Raw genomic sequence first — 21817 nt, 5'->3', positions numbered from 1 at the left:
TTTTTTTAATACCAGAGATTAGAACTGTTCTGATTGGGTACTTTTATGGGTGCCCACCTTGTCGTGGTGGGATGGCTTTTATGCTTCTTTTTTTATCAAAAATGGTGTGAACTATTGCTTTTACTTACAGCAGGGTATAGGCTCATTTTGTTTCTGTTAGGTTTTGCCTTATGACCAGTGTGAACGTGCGCCTACACGCTGCATGTATACCAACTCCAGCTCATTGCTTTAGGTTGGCTGCAGCGCCACAGACTAGACTGTCCCTCTCTCTTGGCGGCAGAGGAGCGAGTTACCACTGCACCACTATTAGGCCTTAGGTCTGGGTTCACACTACGCTTATTGCGCATGTCAGAGGCTCCATTAGAATCCACTTCAGTAAGAGGGATGTTACCAGACTCATCGTCAGAAAACATCTGCTCTAGCAGGGCTGCGGGCTGAGCCCGGAAAATAAGCCCCGCCCTCTGACATGTAGAAGTCATAGCGTGCCGCACTTCCGCTTCCGCTCGCAGGTCAGAGGGAAAGGTGGCGGTGTTCTCCAGTAAGTGTCGCTCAAGGAGACTCCTGGGATTTGCAGGTGCTGGGCGTTTCGGTGCTGACAGGTGTGGGCTCGTGCAGGGCCGGGCAATGACGGTCGGGTGAGAGGTGTGGACGTCATGTCATTGCCCCGTCCACACTGACAGCAGCCGGGACTCGCTCACCCCAATAGCATTTTTTTTTGTAATATGTTTATTGGCAGTGAATTATAACACTACTATGATATATATACATATATAGTTAAAAAGAATATATCTGTATATGCAAAATATCTACTATATAATCGGCTTATCCCGTCTGTCCGTTCAGGAAATCCCGCATCGCTGATTGGTCCGGCCGCGGCTAATCAGCGACGCGGGATTTCAGAACAAGATGGCAGCCGTTAGCGGCTCATCTGCCGCATGGAGGTCAGCGGCGATGCAGCCGGGAGATGACTGGCGCTAGCAGCAGAAGTACCCCGACCGGCGGCCTCACTCCCCGGTACTCCCTTCACACTTGCCATCGGGAGATCAGCGGGCCCTAGCCGCTGATCTCCCGACGGTAGCCGCATGGAGGTCAGCGGCGATCTCCTGGCTTAGCGCCGGTCATCTCCCAGCTGCTCGCAGCGGAAGTACCCGCACAGGCAGCGCCGCTCCCCGGTCCTCACTAACACGGTTCGCTATTTGCGGCTACAGCCAAGGCGTCTCCTGTTTCGCGTTCCACGGTGAGTGATGGGCTGTGGGCAGGGTTATCCCCCATCCCGTCACACCCGGCATCCACCGCACGCACATTCATTGACAGAGCTCGCGGTGGATGCTGGGTGTGACACGATGGGGGATAACCACGCCCACAGCCAATCATTCACCGTGGTACGCGGAACAGGAGACCCCTGGCTGCAGCCACAAATAGTCGTGATGTAAGCGGAAGCAAGAGCCAGCTGCAGCCGGGGGAATTACGTGCTGGCTGTGCGTGGTCAGCGATGTTGTCACAAGCAGTATTGACATCATAACATAATTGCAAAATTCATTAGGGGCCCCGGGGGGATACATTGGGGGGTTAATTTAAAGTAGTGTGACTCACCCCCTGGGCCGTCGGGCACTCGGAACCAGGCTTCAGCGTGATGATGGGGGTAGTAGTGGCAACCCGATCCCGTGGCTCAGGGTGGTCAGACCAAATGCTGTGGCAGTCTATTTGTGGGGTTTTGAATGTCCGACTATGCCACCCGTGGATTGCGGTCAGGGATGACCGCTGCTGCAAGGCAGACCGCCGAGGCTGATGTTGGTGTGCAGCACAGGGATAGGATAACTCCCCACGGGAAGAGTGTAGCCTCAGGGCAGGTAATAGGATGCTGGGGGTGATGGTGCAGGCCGCAATAATAAAGGTCCAGAGTCTACTTCAAACAGTCCAGGGTCTTTATTGTAGGTGGTACTTATGACCCAACAGGAGTACAGGGTAGGAATGGGCCTGAGTGTCTGAGAACATTCGGGCGAGCCCCACTGGTCAGGGTGAGTGGGTAGGCCTACCGTACTCTCTCTGCCCTTGCTGACTATCTCCCCCTTTAGTGGTGTGATAGCCCACGTCCCTGAGCTGGCCGTGCACTACGCATGTATGGCTTGCGACTCGGGCCTTAGGTACCTGTTGCTTCTCTGTGCTGTACCGGTCCCTCTGCGTGGCGGAGCCTCCAGGCTTCTCAGGCCAAGGGACCTAAAATCCCTCGCAGGTAGGTGATCTGCTGCCGGGCTTGCAACCCTGACAGCCTCGGACCCCAGTGTCCGGTTGTTCAGTTCTCTCTCAGCCAGGACCGGCTCTCGTCGCCTCTGTCCCTGGCTTGCTGTTCCTCCTCAGCCTCCCGGACTCCTCAGCTGCCGCTGACCTGTCCCTCTCTTCTGGCAACCCTTCTGGATGCTTCAGAAGTGGGTCCTGGTCTCTCTAACCCTGCCCTCAGTTCCAGCTTTTATAGGGGCAGCCTGCTCCCCCTACTGGCCTGGGACAGGAGGTGCTGCATGCTTATGGTCCCTGACCAGAGAACCTCCCTCCTGCTCTCAGACACAGCCTTTTATATTTGTGGCATCCAGGCCTGGGGTGACACAAGTGCACAACCCATTTAAACACTGCTTCGCTGATTAGTCGCGCCCGGTCGGCTGCATACATATTCTAGAATACCCGATGCGTTTATATATATATATATATATATATATATATATATATATATATATATATATATATATATATTACACACGCACACATTATATAAGATTATTATTTCTCAACCATATATTTTCTGATATCTATCTATATATATATAATCAGAAAATATATGGTTGAGAAATAATAATCATATGTGTAAATAATAATCATATGTGTATATATATATATATATATATATGTAGCGCCCCGAGGGTTCGGACGCTACAGGGGTATTGCACCTCAACCAGAGGTGTGATATTCCACTCCCGGGTAAGGATAGAGTGTGGACCAGGGCTCGGTTAGCTGCATGCATCACACACACCCTATTTCCGGGGGACAGCTCAATGGTGCTCCCATTAGTAAAGTAATGCAGGCACGACAGATCATGTCCCTGGCTGGAGTGGGGAGGTGGGAGGAAAACCCAGTGATGTAGGAGCAGGAGGGGACGGTTTCTGGGCATAGGTAGGAGCCCATTGGTTGCAAGTCACCTGGGCTCATGCACAGAGAGGGAGGTATATAAGGTGGGCACCATCTTAGTTCAGTCAGTCAGAGAAGAAGAGTCTGTTCAGTCAGAGGAGTGAGAGAAGGAGTTCAGCCAGGAGGGCTGACAGGGAGCTGTGGCTCAGTCTGGGCCCAGCTCCACGAGGCAGGCCTAGAGTGAAGGCCAGAGCCAGAAGAAAGTAACAGAAAGAAACAGAAAGGAACAGAAAGGAAAGTGAGAAGGAACAGAACAGCAAGGGAGGCCCAGAGACGCGAAGGCAGAAGGAACCCTAAGGACCCAGGAGATTGCGGGTGACGGGTTGGCAGAACAGGGTACCGGATCCCAAGTTGGTGGAGGCGACTAATCCTCAACCAAGAACCGGCGGTTGTTACCATTTACTGGTGCGACCCCTCACTATACCTACTAGAAAGGCATACCACATAGGGTCAGGGAAGTGGGCACCCAGCCTCCCAAGAGAAGACCCAAGGCAGCTGGACAGAAATAGTGTCACTGATGGGGCACGGCTGACGACAGGACAGAAGGGAGTCCTGTGCCACACTCTGGAATCACCTGGGGGTTGGTCGAGCCCCTTGCCTGGTGGACGCAGCACGTCTCGGGCGGTCCTACCTGTGCACAAGTGACCTGGATGAGAACTGTGAGTAAAGAACCTGAACTGCAAAACCTTGACTCTGTGCTTTCTCACCGCATACAGCACTACTAGTGCTGGGACGCCCGTGCACCATCACCCCCACCATCTACTACACTGCCCTGGGGCTGCAATCTTCCCGTGGGGAGTCACACTACCTCAGCTGCATACACCATCAGCCCCAGCGGTCTACCTTGCAGCGGCGGTCCGCACTGACCGCAATCCACAGGTGGCGTAGTCGGACAATTAACTTAAAACATATACAAGACCGCCACTGGTTTGACCACCCTGAGCCACGGGACCGGGTCGCCGCCACGGAGACTACAACCCCCAGAGACCCGGCTCCGGGTATCCCACACACGTGCACACTCGCGTCATATACACACAGTACAGACCAAAAGTTTGGACACACCTTCTCATTTAAAGATTTTTCTGTATTTTCATGACTATGAAAATTGTACATTCACACTGAAGGCATCAAAACTATGAATTAACACATGTGGAATTATATACTTAACAAAAAAGTGTGAAACAACTGAAAATATTTTTTGCTTTGATGACTGCTTTGCACACTCTTGGCATTCTCTTGATGAGCTTCAAGAGGTAGTCACCGGAAATGGTCTTCCAACAATCTTGAAGGAGTTCCCAGAGATGCTTAGCACTTGTTGGCCCTTTTGCCTTCACTCTGCGGTCCAGCTCACCCCAAACCATCTCGATTGGGTTCAGGTCTGGTGACTGTGGAGGCCAGGTCATCTGGCGTAGCACCCCATCACTCTCCTTCTTGGTAAAATAGCCTTTACACAGCCTGGAGGTGTGTTTGGGATCATTGTCCTGTTGAAAAATAAATGATGGTCCAACTAAACACAAACCGGATGGAATAGCATGCCGCTGCAAGATGCTGTGGTAGCCATGCTGGTTCAGTATGCCTTCAATTTTGAATAAATCCCCAACAGTGTCACCAGCAAAGCACCCCCACACCATCACACCTCCTCCTCCATGCTTCACGGTGGGAACCAGGCATGTAGAGTCTATCCGTTCACCTTTTCTGCGTCACACAAAGACACGGTGGTTGGAACCAAAGATCTCAAATTTTTTAAATTTTGAAGGGAACCTGTCGCCATGAAGATGCAGTCTAATCTGCGGGCAGCATGTTATAGAGCAGGAGGGGCTGAGCAGATGGATATATAGTTTTGTGAGGAAATATTCACTTTAACCCGTGTTTTCATCATTTAATCTTCGGCTCTTTCTGGGGTTTTGGTCCAGTGGGCTGTCCTGTCGGTGGGGGGGTCCGGTCGGTGAGCGAAAGCCTTCCATATATGAATGCATACAGAGGTAGCTGTCAGTCACTGATAGGGCCGTCCACTGGACCAAAACCTGTCAGAGGGAATCGATCACTCATCTCAAGTATGAGGGCCATCATAGAGATGGATTGGGCATGTTGAATTTTGGTGCCTCATCCTTCTACAAGCTATAGGCTGTAAATTGCTTCATCATCTTATTTTCTTCTTTGTTTTGTTTCTTAAAGAAGTGGGAGTGTTCCTCAAAAATGCCTGGAATAAAGAACCCGTTGTAACTGTGTCCATCGGCATCGGGATTTTGGGTAAGGGGACTTGCTCTAGATAGCCCAGGTACGGTCCAAACTGTGCTGACAGTGTCTAAGGACTCATCCCACCCACAAAGGGACTGGTACTCGAACATATGGACTATGGACGTGCAGGGCTTTGAAATATAAATCCATCAACACCTTTATATCTTCTATCTGTTGCTGCATTCCTGAGAGATCAGCATTCAAATGCAAATGAAGCTTTAAGTGTTCTGGGCGTGACATAGCACTCTGAGGTTGTTTTCCCATCCAGCACCAGAACCTTTAGATTGATTGATGGCTTACTGTTTGATATCACACAGACAGCTGTCAGTCAAGATAAGGGGGCTTATGCTGGGGGGGGGGGAACAACCTCTAGAGACTGAGGCTCGGGAAGTGCTCTGTCACACCCTGAGCACTTAAAGACTCATTTTCATATGAATGAAAAAACGAGTTATTTGGGAATGCAGCAACAGATAGAAGATATAAAGGTGTCAATGGATTTATATTTCAAAGACCTGCATGCTCATGTATACAGTTTGGAGGGGGTGGGAGGTTCATCTTACTGACAGATTCCCTTTAAGGGTTTTTTAAATGTCGTATTGCTAAGATATCACTGGTGGGGCTGACCTCTGTGAGCGTCCCTGGCTTTTCTACCATAGATTACCAACAATAGCAATGATAACCTATCCTTTTGATTTAGTCTTTTAAAGGTTTTTTTTTCCACTTATGGGGCCAATTTCTTTTATTTTTTTTACCTAAATTCATGTATTTAAGGTTAAGTTATTTTGGATTTGATTAAAAATTTTCCACCATCCTCCTTACAGGCTCTTTTTTTTCACCACACATTGATCTCTGCTACACTTTGTGTTGATAAATCGGCTCAGAAACACACTGCCTGCAGACCATCATAGTGAGTTCACTGACAGATTCTCAGTTAACTCTTTCTGCAGCCAGTCAGACAGTGCAGTCCAGAGGCAAATGGTGCAAAATGTTGAATGCAACCCAATTGCATAAATGATTATTCGCTCCAATAATATGCACTTAATATAAAAAAAATTGGTCCCCAAAGGTAGATGGTTCCTTTTAATTTCAGATATGGGGGTTTGTCAGAGCTCCAGCATTTCCCATACTGCCCTTGTACATGAGTGTGCCGTGTTCTGATCAGACAATAATTTGTCACCTTTCTCCTTGCAGCCGCTATTGCTCCTTTCGTCAGTCCTTATACAAAATACACCGCCATGTACAACAAAGCTGTACCCTACAGTTACCCAGGTGAGAGGGGTTTCATGTCTCTGACTGATGGACCATATTAAAGGCACAAGCACCCAAGAATGGGAGTGTAAGTCTATGGGCAAGAACCTTTGCTAGCTCCTGAAAAAAATGTAAAAAAAATTCTGGCAAATACAGTATTTTCTCACTTTTCTTTATTTTTAAAGTAGGTCTGCTCAGAAAATACCGGAAAAAGTGTAGGTCGTAGACAGCTGAAGAAAATGACACCTTGATATCTGCGATCCGATGTGTTATTCCAGAGAAACCCACTTTTTTTCTTAATATGTAAATGGGCTGTTAAGATCTATGGGAGGGACATAGCTCTCCCTGAGAATCTGCCTCCAGAGCTTAGTTTACCAGCATGAGACATGTAATGACTGACAGTCTGATCTCCTGATCTACATGTCTCACACTGGTAATCCCCCTTTGATTTACAATAATCTCAAGAGGCAGATTCTCATGGAGATCTATTTCCGGCCCCTAGATCTTAACAGCTCATTTACATATAAAGAATAATGTGTATTTTCCCTTCACCCTATGACGGTTTTTTCTAGTTTGCTGGTCACATGACCTTTTTTGCCTATATAATCCTGCTCCGCCCTTCTGGCCTTGCTGGACTTCATTGTAATTTCAACTCTTAAGCTAGCCAGGTGCTTTGTTACCTTACTCCGTCAGTTTAGCTAGGTCTCTTGACCTCTATTTTCTATGTTGTTTGTTTGTCCTTTTCTGCTACAATTTCTGCTAGGAGGTGTCCATCTTTCTCCCAGTCCCTAGTTCTTGTAGGGATCCCTCCCTCACATCTATAGGTCTTCGTACAGACTTGTTGGAATAATTCATATTAATCTGTATGTGTATTGCAACAACTACTGTGCTGTTTCATATGTTGTGCATATTGTGAGGTTGTTAACAAAGTTTAGTTAAAAAAAAAAAAAAAACTCCCATAGACAGGATACCCCCTCCTTCTCTTCCTTTGTTGTTGTTATATATGTATTTTATTTCCTCATGCTGCAGTAACACCAGACTCCATGCTGTGCCTATGCTGGATATGAATAAACCTACATTTTGTGTTCTAAACTCTGGATGTCACGCGGATTAATCCTCTGCTAACAGGTTATGGACCCAGATGTACCTGAGTCCCAGAGTCACAGATCCCCAGAACACAGAGGAAAGAAAAGAAAGAAAGACAGCAAACTGAGAAGAAGCAAAGATGGCCACCACCAGCAGCTCCATGAAATTTACAGTGCCAAGTCTCACTAACCAGAATTATCAATCCTGGAAATTCAAAGTGAAAATGCTGCTGATAAGAGAAGGTACGTGGAAATACACACAGGAGCCTAAACCTGACCCAGTGCCACAGGAGTGGACAGAGATGGATCAGAAAGCATAAAGTACCATATCACTCAGTATAGATGATGACCAGATTGTGCATGTGTGTAAATGTAATACTGGAAAGGAAATGTGGGAGCAGTTGCAAAAGGTACATGAGAGGATAAATTTAAGCAATAAGCTCTATCTCATGAGAAAGCTGTACCAGTCTAAGCTACAGAAAGGCCAGGATATGCAGGATTACATAAGAAGTGTTCTGGAAATTGTAGAACGCCTGAGAGGCATTGGGGTAAATCTAAAGGACTTTCATGTGGCCGCATTACTGCTTAGTGGCCTTCCAGAGAGCTATGATATGCTTGTAACCGCACTAGATGCGCGTCCAGATGATGAGCTTACACTGGAGTATGTCAGGGGGAAGCTCATAGATGAATATAAGCGAAAGGCAGAAGGTGTAAACAGTAGGACATGCAACACAGAATCTGCTTTACAGACACAAAACCTAACTGATAACAGGAAGCATATAAAAGAAACACGTGAATGTTTTGTTTGCAAGAAATCAGGACATATGAAAGCTGACTGCAGAGTCTGGAAAGCTAGAATGAATCAGCTGAAAAAGCAAAGCAGTCATCAAAGGGTTAAAAGTGCTGTATCTGGAGAAAATGATTATGTGAATACTGAAACTGCATTTACTGTCAGTGCAAATACATCAAAGCATGCATGGTGTATAGACTCTGGAGCAACTAGTCACATGACTAATAACAGAGACTTCTTTTCTAAGCTTGACCAAAGTAAATCAGAGAAAGTGATTATGGCTAATGGTCAGTACATGACTTCAGAAGGCATAGGAGATGGTTATATTGATTGTCAAATCTCACCAACACAAAGCAGGAAGATCCCAGTAAAGGATGTGCTGTATGTGCCTAGTCTTGAAAGTAATCTGCTATCTGTGAAGAAACTCACAAAACAAGGAAATGAAGTTACATTTAAGCATGACAGCTGCATCATCTCAAAGGAAGGTCACACACTAGCAGAGGGAAACATCACAGATGAACTTTATCAGCTGAAATGCAAAGAGTGTGTGTATACAGCGCAACAAGAAGAGCATAAAAACTGTATTCATGTGTGGCATAGGCGTCTGGCACACAGAGACCCAGAAGCAATAAGAAAGTTAGTCCAAAAGCAACTAGCTGAGGATATTACAATTGATCTATGTAACCAGACAATGAAGTGTACTAGCTGCATCAAAGGGAAAATGTCTAGGAAAGCTTTTCCTAAGAGAATTAGTACAACAACAGCACAGCCACTAGATTTAATACACACAGATGTCTGTGGTCCAATGAGCACTCTGACTCCAGGGAAGAAGAGATATTTTCTCACATTTATTGATGATCATTCAAGATATACAGTTGTCCACCTGATTCACAGCAAGAAGGAAGTTCCAGAGAAACTTGAAATATACCTAGCTGAAGTATATAATAAATTTGGAAGAATGCCAAAGATTCTACGTGCAGATAATGGGACTGAATATACAAGTAATGAGACACAGAGCATTTTAAAGAAAAATGGAATCCTATTTCAGACCACTGTACCGTACAACCCAGAGCAAAATGGTGTCGCGGAAAGAAGGAACTGAACACTATGTGAAAGTGGAAGAAGCATGTTATTTGATGCAAATCTGCCCACAGCATATTGGGGTGAAGCAATCATGACAGCTTGCTATCTTCAGAACAGACTACCAGGTAAAGCTACAGAGAAAACTCCATTTGAGCAATGGAATAGCAGAAAGCCAAAACTACATCACATAAGAATATTCGGAAGTAAAGCATTTGTACATGTTCCCAAAGAAAAGCGAACTAAGTGGGAATCTCACGCTAAAGAAGGTATCCTGGTAGGCTACAGCGAAACCCAGAAAGGTCATAGGATTCTACACCCAGAAACAAACAAGATCACAATAAGTAGAGATGTAGTGATTGATGAGAACCTTGTATCACCCAAGTTTTGTGACATCACGCCAGTAGTCCAGCTGAAGTCACAATTACAAGACAGCAACAAGGAGGATGTAGAGGTCTGGCTGGATTCTTCAACTAATGAAGAAACAACAGAAAAATCAGGTGAATCTGAAATCAGGAGATCATCAAGATCAAATAAAGGTATACCAGCTAAACGTCTATCCTACATTGTCAAGACACTACCTGAGTCAGAGCCGCAGTCATGGGATGAAATGCAAGCACTACCTGTCCATGAAAGAAGAAAGTGGATCGATGCCGCTAATGAGGAAATCAAATCGCTTCATCAACTCCAAACTTGGAAACTCACCAAGCTACCACAGGGCAAAAAGGCAATCAAGTGCAAGTGGGTCTTCAAAACCAAATATGACTCTGAAGGTAAAGTCCACAGATTCAAAGCAAGGTTGGTCGCAAAAGGATATTCTCAAAAGTATGGCGAAGATTACGATGCTACATTTGCTCCAGTGGCTAAACAGACCACGTTCAGAGCTTTGTTAGCTGTAGCTGCTGTACAAAAGATGTATGTCAGACATTTGGATATAAAAACTGCCTTTTTAAATGGTGACATTGAGGAGGACTTATACATGACTCAACCTGAAGGTTATGTAAAAAGATGTGAAGAGAATCTTGTTTGCAAACTACAAAAATCTCTCTATGGTCTTAAGCAATCAGCAAGAGCATGGAACACCAAGATGAATAAAGTCTTGTTAGAAGAAGGATTTAAAAGAGGTCAAGCAGATCCGTGCTTATACACAAAATATACAGATGGAAAGTGGATGTATATTCTCTTATATGTGGACGACGTGATTGTTATTCATCAAGACGACGCAGAAATTGGAAAAATGACTGAAATTCTGAATCAGCACTTTGAAACAAAAGACCTTGGAAGTGTGACATATTATCTAGGAATCCAAATCCAGAGAGAGGAAGATGGAAGTTTTCTTCTAAACCAAAGTGCAAAAATTAATTTGATTCTGAATCAGTTTAAAATGTCAGAGGCCAAAGGTATATCAACCCCAATGGAACCATCCTACCTGAAGCTGGAAGGAGAAGATGACCTGTTGCCTAACAATGAGAAATATCGTCAGGCAGTGGGGGCACTTCTATACATATCAACTATGACTCGACCGGATATCACAACAACAGTTGGAATCCTTTGCAGATATGTGGAAAAACCGCACCAAAGAGACTGGAATGCTGTTAAGAGACTTCTCCGATATTTGAAAGAAACGCAAGATGTAAATTTAAAACTATCTGCAGCAGGTGATCTAGAACTTACCGGCTATGTAGATGCGGATTGGGCTGGTGATTCGCGTGATCGTAGATCCACAAGTGGATACTTGTTTAAAGTTGGAGAAAGTTCAATCTCCTGGTCTAGTAGGAAACAAATGTCTGTTGCCTTGTCATCTACAGAAGCGGAGTATGTGTCCGCAGCCTATGCAAGCCAGGAGGTTGTTTGGTTAAGACAATTGATGGACGATCTTGGCAAACCGACAATTCAGCCGATGGTGATTTATGAGGACAACCAAGGATGCATTAAACTTGCATGCAGTAAAAAGATCAGTGCTAGAACCAAGCACATTGACGTCAGACATCATCATCTACGTGATTTGATAGATCGTGGGATAATTCAGTTTGTCTATTGTGAAACTGATAAGATGGTAGCTGACATTATGACAAAGCCATTGCCACGAGCTAGGTTCCAAGAATTGAGAACCACAATGGGACTAAGAGGATAAGTAGTTGTTGAGTGGGGGTGTTGGAATAATACATATTAATCTGTATGTGTATTACAACAACTACTGTGCTGTTTCATATGTTGTGCATATTGTGAGGTTGTTAACAAAGTTTAGTTAAAAAAAAAAAAAAACTCCCACAGACAGGATACCCCCTCCTTCTCTTCCTGTGTTGTTGTTATATATGTATTTGATTTCCTCATGCTGCAGTAACACCAGACTCCATGCTGTGCCTATGCTGGATATGAATAAACCTACATTTTGTGTTCTAAACTCTAGATGTCACGCGGATTAATCCTCTGCTAACAAGACTAGCTGGGGACTTTAGCGGGTCTGATCGCAGGATCAGGTTCCCCGTTACATCGTAGGGATCAAGCTTAGTTCTATTGTAGGGACAGATCTGTCTTTCCTTAGTGCTTGTAGCAGATCATAACAGTAAGTCCAGCCTAAAAATTTCTCTAAGGAAAGACCTCCAGTTTCCATCATGGTGTCGGTTCAGGATTTGGCTCAACGCTTGCAGGGACTCTCTCTGGAGGCGGCAGAGCTCCAACAACACGTGAGTAGCTGTTCTGGAGCGCATTTTGTAGAGCCAAAGGTACATTTGCCTGATTTATTTTTTGGTGAACAACAAGATTTTTTTTCCTTTAAAAATGCTTGTTTATTGTATTTTCATTTAAGACCCAGATCCTCTGGTGATGAATCACAGCGCATAGGGTTCATAATGTCACTTTTGCGCAAGGAACCTCAGGGATGGGCCTTTTCTCTCCAACCTAATGATCCGTGCTTTAGATCAGTGGATAGTTTTTTTTCTGCTTTGGGGTTGTTGTATGATGTTCCTGATCGTGTCTCATCAGCTGAGACGGAATTAAGACATTTGAGGCAGGGATCAGGTAATGTGGAAAATTATTGTACTCACTTCCGTCGGTGGTCTGAGTTTCTGCCGCTTGCTGAATTTGCTCTTAACAACCATACATCCTCTTCTGCTGGGTGTTCGACATTTTTTTGTTGTTCTGGGAGACATCCATCTTTTGGGTCATTCTCCAAATTGGTATCGGCTGTGCCTGAGGAGGAGAGTTTTTCCGGTGATTTGGAAAGAGTTTGGACGGATGTGCGTGGTAATCTGCAGGAGGCTAATAAAAAATCTAAGAAGTACTTTGACAGGAAACGTCAAGAGGTTTTGTTTACGGCTGGTGACATGGTTTGGTTGTCCTCTAAGAATCTGCGGTTGAGGATTCCTTCTAAAAAATTGGGTCCCAAGTTTGTAGGGCCCTTTAAGGTGCTTCAGGTAGTTAACCAATCTGCTGTTAGGTTGGAGATTCCCACCTCCTGGAAGATTAATCCGGTGTTCCATGTTTCTCTATTGAAAAAAGCTGATGTATCTGATAGAGACGCCACTGCCACTGTTCCTCCGGTGGTGGAGGACGGGGAATATGAAATTTCCCGCATCCTTAATTCTAGACGGTATAGAGGGATTTTGCAGTATCTCGTCGCTTGGAAGGGTTTCGGTCCCGAGGATAACTCATGGGTGAGGGCGGATGATGTTTCTGCTTCCAGACTTGTCAGAGCGTTTCACAGGAGGTTTCCTGATAAGCCTGGGCCGAGGGGATCCGGAGGATCCTCATAGAAGAGGGGGTACTGTTAGAACTCTCCTGTTAGGTTTTTTCTAGTTTGCTGGTCACATGACCTTTTCTGCCTATTTAATCCTGCTCCGCCCTTCTGGCCTTGCTGAACTTCATTATAATTTCAACTCTTAAGCTAGCCAGGTGCTTTGTTACCTTACTCCGTCAGTTTAGTTAGGTCTCTTGACCTCTATTTTCTATGTTGTTTGTTTGTCCTTTTCTGCTACAATTTCTGCTAGGAGGTGTCCATCTTTCTCCCAGTCCCTAGTTCTTGTAGGGATCCCTCCCTCACATCTATAGGTCTTCGTACAGACTAGCTGAGGACTTTAGCGGGTCTGATCGCAGGATCAGGTTCCCCATTACATTGTAGGGATCAAGCTTAGTTCTATTGTAGGGACAGATCTCCTGTCTTTCCTTAGTGCTTGTAGCAGATCATAACAATGACAGCACACCTGAGAGAGCGGACCCGCCCTTCAAGGACAGGAAACCATCTGAAATAAAAGGGGGGCACCTCTCCCCCGCTTCAGTTGGTTTCCTGTCCTTGATGGGAATCCTCATGAAGTAATCAGGCGGCTGTTAGGCTGAAGAAAAACTTACCCAGACCTGTCCCGGCGCTGGAAGAGCGGGCGGTTTTGTCCATGGCGCCGGCCTTCAGGTGCTGGTAGAGCCGTCCGCAGGTTCCCCGGGGACCTGTCGCACGTTCTGGCGCAGGCGGTGCAGAGATCCTGGGCTTCCGTACACCGCTGCGCCTCCCTCCCCGCGGTCATGTGCCTCTGACGTCATGGTGCGGGGCACGCTGGGCAGGGCGTGTCCGATGACGTCGGGGGAGGTGCCGAAGGAAAACATGGCGGCGCTCTGTGTAATGCCGGCCGGCATCACAAAAACGCTGGTGGCATTTGCGAGGAGAATGGCGCCTGGGGGAGGGGCCTAATTACCGGAAGGGAGACCGCAGGGACCAGGAGGTGGCTGACTTCGCCCAACTCCCTATAAAGAGGAGCACCTGGGGTCAGAACACCGCTCGTCATAATGTCTGACATGGAGCAACAGCAGCTGTCGCCATGGCCACAGTCGCTACCACCTTCATCGCCACCTCTGTCTGCTCGTCGGTCTAGAGGGTCCAGCGGAAGGAGCAGCGGTCGTCCGAGTCAGAGGGGTAAAGCTTCTCAGGACTCCACGGTCTCCAGGAGGGATACGTCGCGTATCCTGAAAAAGCCTTCAATTCCGGTATCCGCAGTGGCGGGGTGAGTGATCTTCGTGAATGTCATTAGATATTTCGCTAAAGGGCTCCTACTGTGTGTTTAAATCACCAGGAGGAACCCAGGAAAGTAACCGCAAAGAAGCGGAACAGAGAATGTGCCATATGCAAATGCCCGCTAGCAATAGACTGGCAGAAGGAGCTCTGCTCGGACTACATTCAAAAAACTATTTGTGAGGGCACCCCGGATTTTGCAGCCAGCCTCAGATCGGTTATCAGATCGGAGGTAGAGAGCTCCCTTAAAACTATTTTGAAAAAAAGAAGGAAAATCATATCCGATCCTTCTTCTGACTCTGATTCCTCTGGATTATCGGTTGGACAGTATCATAGTGGGGCCTCATCCTCATCCTCTTCCTCTTCGGACAGCGATAGAGGGGGGAGACCATGCTTCCCTATAGAAGACACAGACAAATTGGTAAAGGCTGTCAGAACCACTATGGGGTTAAAGGAAGATAAATCCGTTAAGTCCCTAGAAGATATCATGTTTGCAGGGTTAGAAGAAAAGAAGAAACACACCTTCCCGGTGAACACTAAGGTCCAGGCACTTATCAATAGAGAATGGAGGAAACCTGAAAAAGTAGGAGCCTCTCCTTCATCCTCAAAGAGAAAGTATCCCTTTGACCTAAAGGACTCTGAGAACTGGGACAAGGTGCCAAAAATTGATGCTGCAGTGTCTAGATCATCAAAAAGATCGGCACTCCCTCTTGAAGACTCTGGGGTACTTAGAGACCCCTTAGACAAGAAGGCAGATACCTTTTTAAAAGTTGCCTGGGAATCCGCAGCAGGAGGTCTAAAGCCGGCCATTGCAGGAACGTGTACCGCTCGTTCCCGTATGGTATGGTTACAACAGTTGGAAGATCAGCTGAAGAATAAAAAGACCTCAAGGGAAAAAATTCTAGCCAGCCTCCCCATGTTGCATGGTGCAGCTGCCTTCCTAGCAGATACCTCTGCTGACTCGGTAAAACTGGCAGCCAGGTCGACTGGATTATCAAACGCGGCTAGATGAGCTCTGTGGCTCAAGGGATGTCCTGGGGACTTACAATCAAAGTCTAGACTGTGTTCTATCCCCTGTGACGGCCAATTTCTCTTTGGCAAAAAATTGGACGATGTCCTTGAGAAAGCAAGTGACAGGAAAGGAAGGTTCCCTGGGTTTTCGGCGGATGCCAGAAAGACCTATTTTCGGAGGGGGAAATTTAGTAGAGGTCGCCCCCCAGGAGAAAAAAGAAAGTGGGATTTTAAGAACAAAAAAGAGTCTGGATATATGTTTGGGGGTCCCTCCGCTGCCTCCAAAAAGCCTCCACAATGACGCCAGGCCACAAGTTGGAGGGAGACTTTCTCTTTTTTTCTCATGCCTGGGAAAACATTTCCTCCAGTCCCTGGGTCCTCAACATAGTAAGAGATGGACTAAGGATTCAATTCCTTCAGCAGCCATACCGCTCGTTTGTGATCACTCCGGTAAGAAAATCCCCAGACGAACAACTGGCTCTAGAATCAGAGATCTTGAACCTGTTGAATAAGCAAGTGCTATGCGAGGTTCCGGTCAGTCAAAAAGGAAGGGGATTTTATTCCCCTCTCTTTTTAATAAAAAAAACGGACGGTTCATTCAGAACTATTATAAATCTAAAGGGCCTCAACCGTTTTGTAAGCAACCAAACGTTCAAAATGGAGTCAATAAACTCAACAATAAAGCTTCTTTTTCACAATTGCTTTATGGCAGTGATAGATCTCAAAGACGCGTACTATCACGTCCCAATTCACCCAGGTCATCGAAAGTATCTAAGGGTTGCTCTTTACATTCAAAGAAGTCTCAGACACTTCCAGTTCCATGCTCTTCCCTTCGGGTTGTCGATTGCTCCAAGGGTATTCACCAAGCTGATAGCCGAGGTAACAGCCTTTCTCCGCATTCAGAATACAGTTATAATACCATATCTGGACGACTTCCTTATAGTGGGGAATTCAGAGAGCCACTGTATTTCACAACTGAATCAAGTCATGGCTGTCTTGCAGAATTTAGGCTGGATGATCAATGCCCAAAAATCAAGGCTAGAGCCCGCAAAGATCCAGGCCTTTCTGGGGTTTACCCTAAACTCAGAGTCAGACTTGTCTTCTACCTGACAGCAAAATACACAAAGTCACAAATTTGGTGTCAGCAGCCATACACACGCCAGACATGTCCTTAAGGAAGGCTATGTCCCTGCTAGGTACGGTAACATCTTGCATTCCGGCTGTCAAGTGGGCCCAATTTCACACAAGAAACCTTCAGTGGGAAATCTTGTCAGCACAAAGATTGTTAAAAGGGTATTTAGAAGGAAAGGCTCATCTCTCCTTGCGAACCAGGGACGCTAACTTGTGGTGGACAGACAGGTCAAATTTATCTCATGGGGTGTCCAGTGGGACACACCAGTACAGGACATCGTTATGACCGATGCAAGCAACTCAGGGTGGGGCGCACACCTAGAAAATGACATGATTCAAGGCCCTTGGTCATTCCTAGAGGAAAAGGGGTCATCAAATCTAAAGGAGCTATGGGCGGTGAGAAACCCTTTAGAAGGCTTCCTCCCTTTACTCCAGGGTCGCCATGTTCGGGTTATGTCGGACAACAGAACCACTGTGGCCTACATAAACCACCAGGGGGGAACGAGATCTTATTCTCTTCTGGAAGCAGTAGGCAGGCTCTTTCAAATAGCGGAGAAAAATCTTTTACCTCTCACAGCGCTACACATACGAGGAATAGACAACACAAAGGCAGACTTCCTAAGCCGCAACAAGTTGAGACAAGGGGAATGGGCCCTGAATCTCAGAGTATTCCATCAGATAGTACAGCCGTGGGGTCTACCAGAGATAGATTTGTTTGTCGACAAAAACAACAGGAAAGTGGAGAAATTCTGCTCACTAGACCCAAGGGGAAACCCTTTGGCAATAGATGCTCTCCAGATTACTTGGAGCTTCAAGTTGGCCTATGCATTCCCGTCAATAGCTATGATACCTCTGGTGGTGAGGAAGATCAGGAAGGATCAAGCGAGAGTGATTCTCATAGCTCCCTTCTGGCCAAAGAGACCATGGTTCTCCCTTTTGAGGATGATGTCACAATCAGACCCATGGATCCTACCAGAGACCCCGGACCTTCTAGCTCAGGGACCAATATTCCATTCTCAAGTGAAGGGTTTCCACCTAGCAGCATGGAATTTGAGAGGGCAATATTGACGGGCAAAGGGTTTTCATCAGGTTTAGTGTCTACTCTATTAAAAAGTAGAAAGCCCATAACCACCAAAATCTATGGTAGAACATGGAGAAAATTTTTGCATTTTCTATGAAAGCCATTAAGCCAAAAACCTCCAATTAAATCCATCCTGGAGTTCTTACAGAAGGGGTTTGAGTTAGGTCTAGCTACCAGTACACTTAAGGTCCAGGTTTCTGCCTTGGGTGCGCTATATAACCATAACCTTGCAGCCAATAAATGGATTACAAGGTTCATTAAATCCTGCGGTAGATCAAGGCCAATCTCAATACCCAAAGTTCCTCCATAGAACCTAAATTTAGTACTTGACGCACTAACTATGGAACCCTTTGAACCAGTTCAGGAGCTGTCCGCAAAATACATTACTCTCAAAACAATTATTTTGGTAGCCTTAGCATCGGCCTGTAGGGTAAGTGATTTACAGGCTCTATCCATACATCCTCCATATACGCAAATATTTGAGGATAGAATAGTATTGAGGCCTGATCCAGCCTACCTTCCTAAGGTTGCGCTCAGGTTTCATAGATCTCAAGAAATTGTTCTGCCCTCCTTTTGTAACAGCCCAAAGAACCCAGGGGAGCAAAAGTTTCATAACCTTGATGTTAGAAGTGCTCTATTACAATACATAAAGGCAACTAGCCAGTGGAGGCGTAGCCAATCCCTGTTCGTAGCCTTCCAGGGAAGTAGGAAGGGGTATGGGGTGACGAAAGCAACTATAGCCAGATGGATTAGGGAGGCCATTTGCTTAGCCTACTCTACAAGTAGCACCCCGATCCCGGACGGCATCAAAGTTCACTCCACCAGGGCCGTGGCTACCTCCTGGGCAGAGAAGCAGAGGTATCGATAGATCAAATCTGTAAGGCCGCTACATGGTCATCACCATCTACCTTTTTCAAACACTACCGTTTGGATCTATTCTGCCTATCTGACTTAACCTTTGGTAGAAGGGTGCTACAAGCGGTGGTCCCTCCCTAAGGTGTTTCTTTCTCCAAAATTCTCTCAGGTGTGCTGTCATAGGGTGAAGGGAAAACACCAAGGTTACTTACCGGTAGCCGGTTTTTCCAGAACCCATGACAGCACCCGTATATTCCCCCCCTTCTCTCTCACCATACGGATGTGCACGTGTGTTGGGTGTTATTTGATGTGGTGTTGGATTTGTGTTTAACTCTTTTTTATGGAGGTCCTCTCAATGCTCTGTAACCAACTGAAGCGGGGGAGAGGTGCCGCCCTTTTATTTCAGATGGTTTCCTGTCCTTGAAGGGCGGATCCTCTCTCTCAGGTGTGCTGTCATGGGTTCTGGAAAAACCGGCTACCGGTAAGTAACCTTAGTGTTTCTCTGGAATAATACATCGGATCACAGATATCAAGGTATCATTTTATTCAGCTTCCTATGACCTACATGGCCATATAGATGCCCAGATCCTACTGACAGATGCCCTTTAATGTGCTGCACGTATCATACACCATACAAGATGAGATTCCCTCTTTGGAGGCTGGGATACAGTAAGATTCCAACGTAGTTAATTGTTTCATTAATGTGTTTTTCTATCAGTTCCTGTTCGGGATGACGGGAACATGCCGGATATCCCCAGCCATCCCTGCGACAAAGTTGGGCCTAACTTGGATTGGCTGAAGAACCTGTAATTGTGAAGACCCCGTCTGTGTCTCCTTAGCAACCTTCTATGGACTTGTTAGGTCTGATGGTCACACATAGCACCGCGTCAGCCAGGAATGCCGAAATAGGAGTAAATTATTCTTCTGGAAGAGCGATGTGTAAAGGACGTCTGCTTCTCCAGAATTACCGCCTAGTATTGTATCATTAACACAATAAATCTACTTTCCCAATAGAACGCGCTCTACCTTTTACTGTCCCCCCTTTGAGCTAGTGGAGGGCAGAGATTGTTCCACAGATGCTCTTTGGAAACTTTCTGCATATCCCTCCATTAGAGAAAACGGGCCATTGCCTCCAAAAGGTTAAAGCACCACTCCAGAGTTTTCTTTATTTCATTGCTGGGGTGGTGCTTAAAATCCAAGTACCCTGTCTTATATCTGTTTTCGCTGCCTCTCCTGCAGTTTGTGACCTGCCAGTTGCTCCAGTGTTTCATGGAGCGGCGCCGAGTCTATGAAAACCTCATTCTGGCTCTCATAGACTTGTATTCAGAGCTTGTGACCATTACTAACAGCCAATCAGAAGCTGCGCTCACAAGATGGCGCCGTTCTTCTTGCTGCAAACCCTGCGGGTGGCACATCCCGTCACAGGGTCCAATATTTGCTGTAATATATAGATATGTGAATGATCTGCTCTGTGCAATAGTGGATTTTAAAGTGGCTTTTTTTTTTCATCTCTGGGAACTTTTTTTTTTTCTTCCTCACTTTATTTATACTTGAGGCTAAAAATAATTTTTGCAATTGAGTTCAATAAAAATCTTGCCCTATTTGGCTTTTTTAGGCTCTTTGCACACTTTACTTTGATGTGGTCATAAATTAGTTAAGAATGTAAAAAAAAAAAAAAAACGAAAAAATTCTCTGTGGTCTACCAGAATGAGCTCACTGATGGATTCTCAGTTACCTCATTCTGCAGTGAGAAATAAACAGAGGCCGTTTGCTACTGAAACCCATTTGCAAAAATGAATTGTAGCCTCAAATACATGCATTTAAGTAAAAGAAAATTATAGCCAGCCACGTGAGGATTTTTCATGTAGCATAGTGAATCCGATCATTGTACACTGCTCAAAAAAATAAAGGGAACACTCAAATAACACATCCTAGATCTGAATGAATGAAATATTCTCATTGAATACTTTGTTCTGTACAAAGTTGAATGTGCTGACAACAAAATCACACAAAAATCATCAATGGAAATCAAATTTATTAACAAATAGAGGCCTGGATTTGGAGTCACCCCCAAAATTAAAGTGGAAAAACACACTACAGGCTGATCCAACTTTGATGTAATGTCCTTAAAACAAGTCAAAATGAGTCTCAGTATTGTGTGTGGCCTCCACGTGCCTGTATGACCTCCCTACAACGCCTGGGCATGCTCCTGATGAGGTTGCGGATGGTCTCCTGTGGGATGTCCTCCCAGACCTGGACTAAAGCATCCGCCAACTCCTGGACAGTCTGTGGTGTGACGTTTGTGGATGGAGCGAGACATGATGTCCCAGATGTGCTCAATCAGATTCAGGTCTGGGGAACAGACGGGCCAGTCCATAGCTTCAAAGGCTTCATCTTGCAGGAACTGCTGACACACTCCAGCCACATGAGGTCTGGCATTGTCCTGCATTAGGAGGAACCCAGGGCCAACTGCACCAGCATATGGTCTCACAAGGGGTCTGAGGATCTCATCTCGGTACCTAATGGCATTCAGGCTACCTCTGGCAAGCACATGGAGGGCTGTGCGGCCCTCCAAAGAAATGCCACCCCACACCATTACTGACCCACTGCCAAACCTGTCTTGCTGAAGGATGGTGCAGGCAGCAGATCGCTCTCCACGGCGTCTCCAGACTCTGTCATGTCTGTCACACGTGCTCAGTGTGAACCTGCTTTCATCTGTGAAGAGCACAGGGCGCCAGTGGCAACTTTGCCAATCCTGGTGTTCTGTGGCAAATGCCAAGCGTCCTGCATGGTGTTGGGCTGTGAGCACAACCCCCATCGGTGGACGTCGGGCCCTCATACCACCCTCATTGAGTCGGTTTCTAACTGTTTGTGCAGACACATGCATATTTGTGGCCTTCCGGAGGTCATTTTGCAGGGCTCCGGTAGTGCTCCTGTTCCTCCTTGCACAAAGGCGGAGGTAGCGGTGCTGCTGCTGGGTTGCTGCCCTCCTATGGCCCCCTCCACGTCTCCTGGTGCACTGGCCTGTCTCCTGGTAGCGCCTCCAGCCTCTGGACACTACGCAGACAGACACAGCAAACCTTCTTGCCACAGCTCGCATTGATGTGCCATCCTGGAGGAGA

The 21817-nt window shown here is 46.2% G+C and overlaps 1 protein-coding gene across 1 annotated transcript in view; it reads left to right on the top strand.

The window, feature by feature from the left end:
* Positions 1-19711, top strand: part of LOC141171730 (NADH dehydrogenase [ubiquinone] 1 alpha subcomplex subunit 3-like) — a 55268-nt gene extending 35557 nt beyond the window's left edge. The window contains exons 2-5 of the mRNA XM_073655377.1: positions 473-538; positions 5353-5427; positions 6607-6684; positions 19414-19711. Of these exons, the coding sequence (XP_073511478.1) occupies positions 473-538; positions 5353-5427; positions 6607-6684; positions 19414-19505 (311 nt within the window). The 3' untranslated portion in view covers positions 19506-19711. The remainder of the gene's footprint in view (positions 1-472; positions 539-5352; positions 5428-6606; positions 6685-19413) is intronic.
* The last annotated feature ends 2106 nt before the right edge of the window (positions 19712-21817 follow it).

The sequence above is a fragment of the Phyllobates terribilis genome, unplaced genomic scaffold, assembly GCF_046119375.1.
Source record: "Phyllobates terribilis strain yellow unplaced genomic scaffold, ASM4611937v1 Scaffold_12__6_contigs__length_324123572, whole genome shotgun sequence".
NCBI classification, from domain to species: domain Eukaryota; kingdom Metazoa; phylum Chordata; class Amphibia; order Anura; family Dendrobatidae; genus Phyllobates; species Phyllobates terribilis.
The sequence above is the reverse complement of the archived record's forward strand: the minus strand, read 5'-3'. Positions and strand labels throughout refer to the sequence as shown.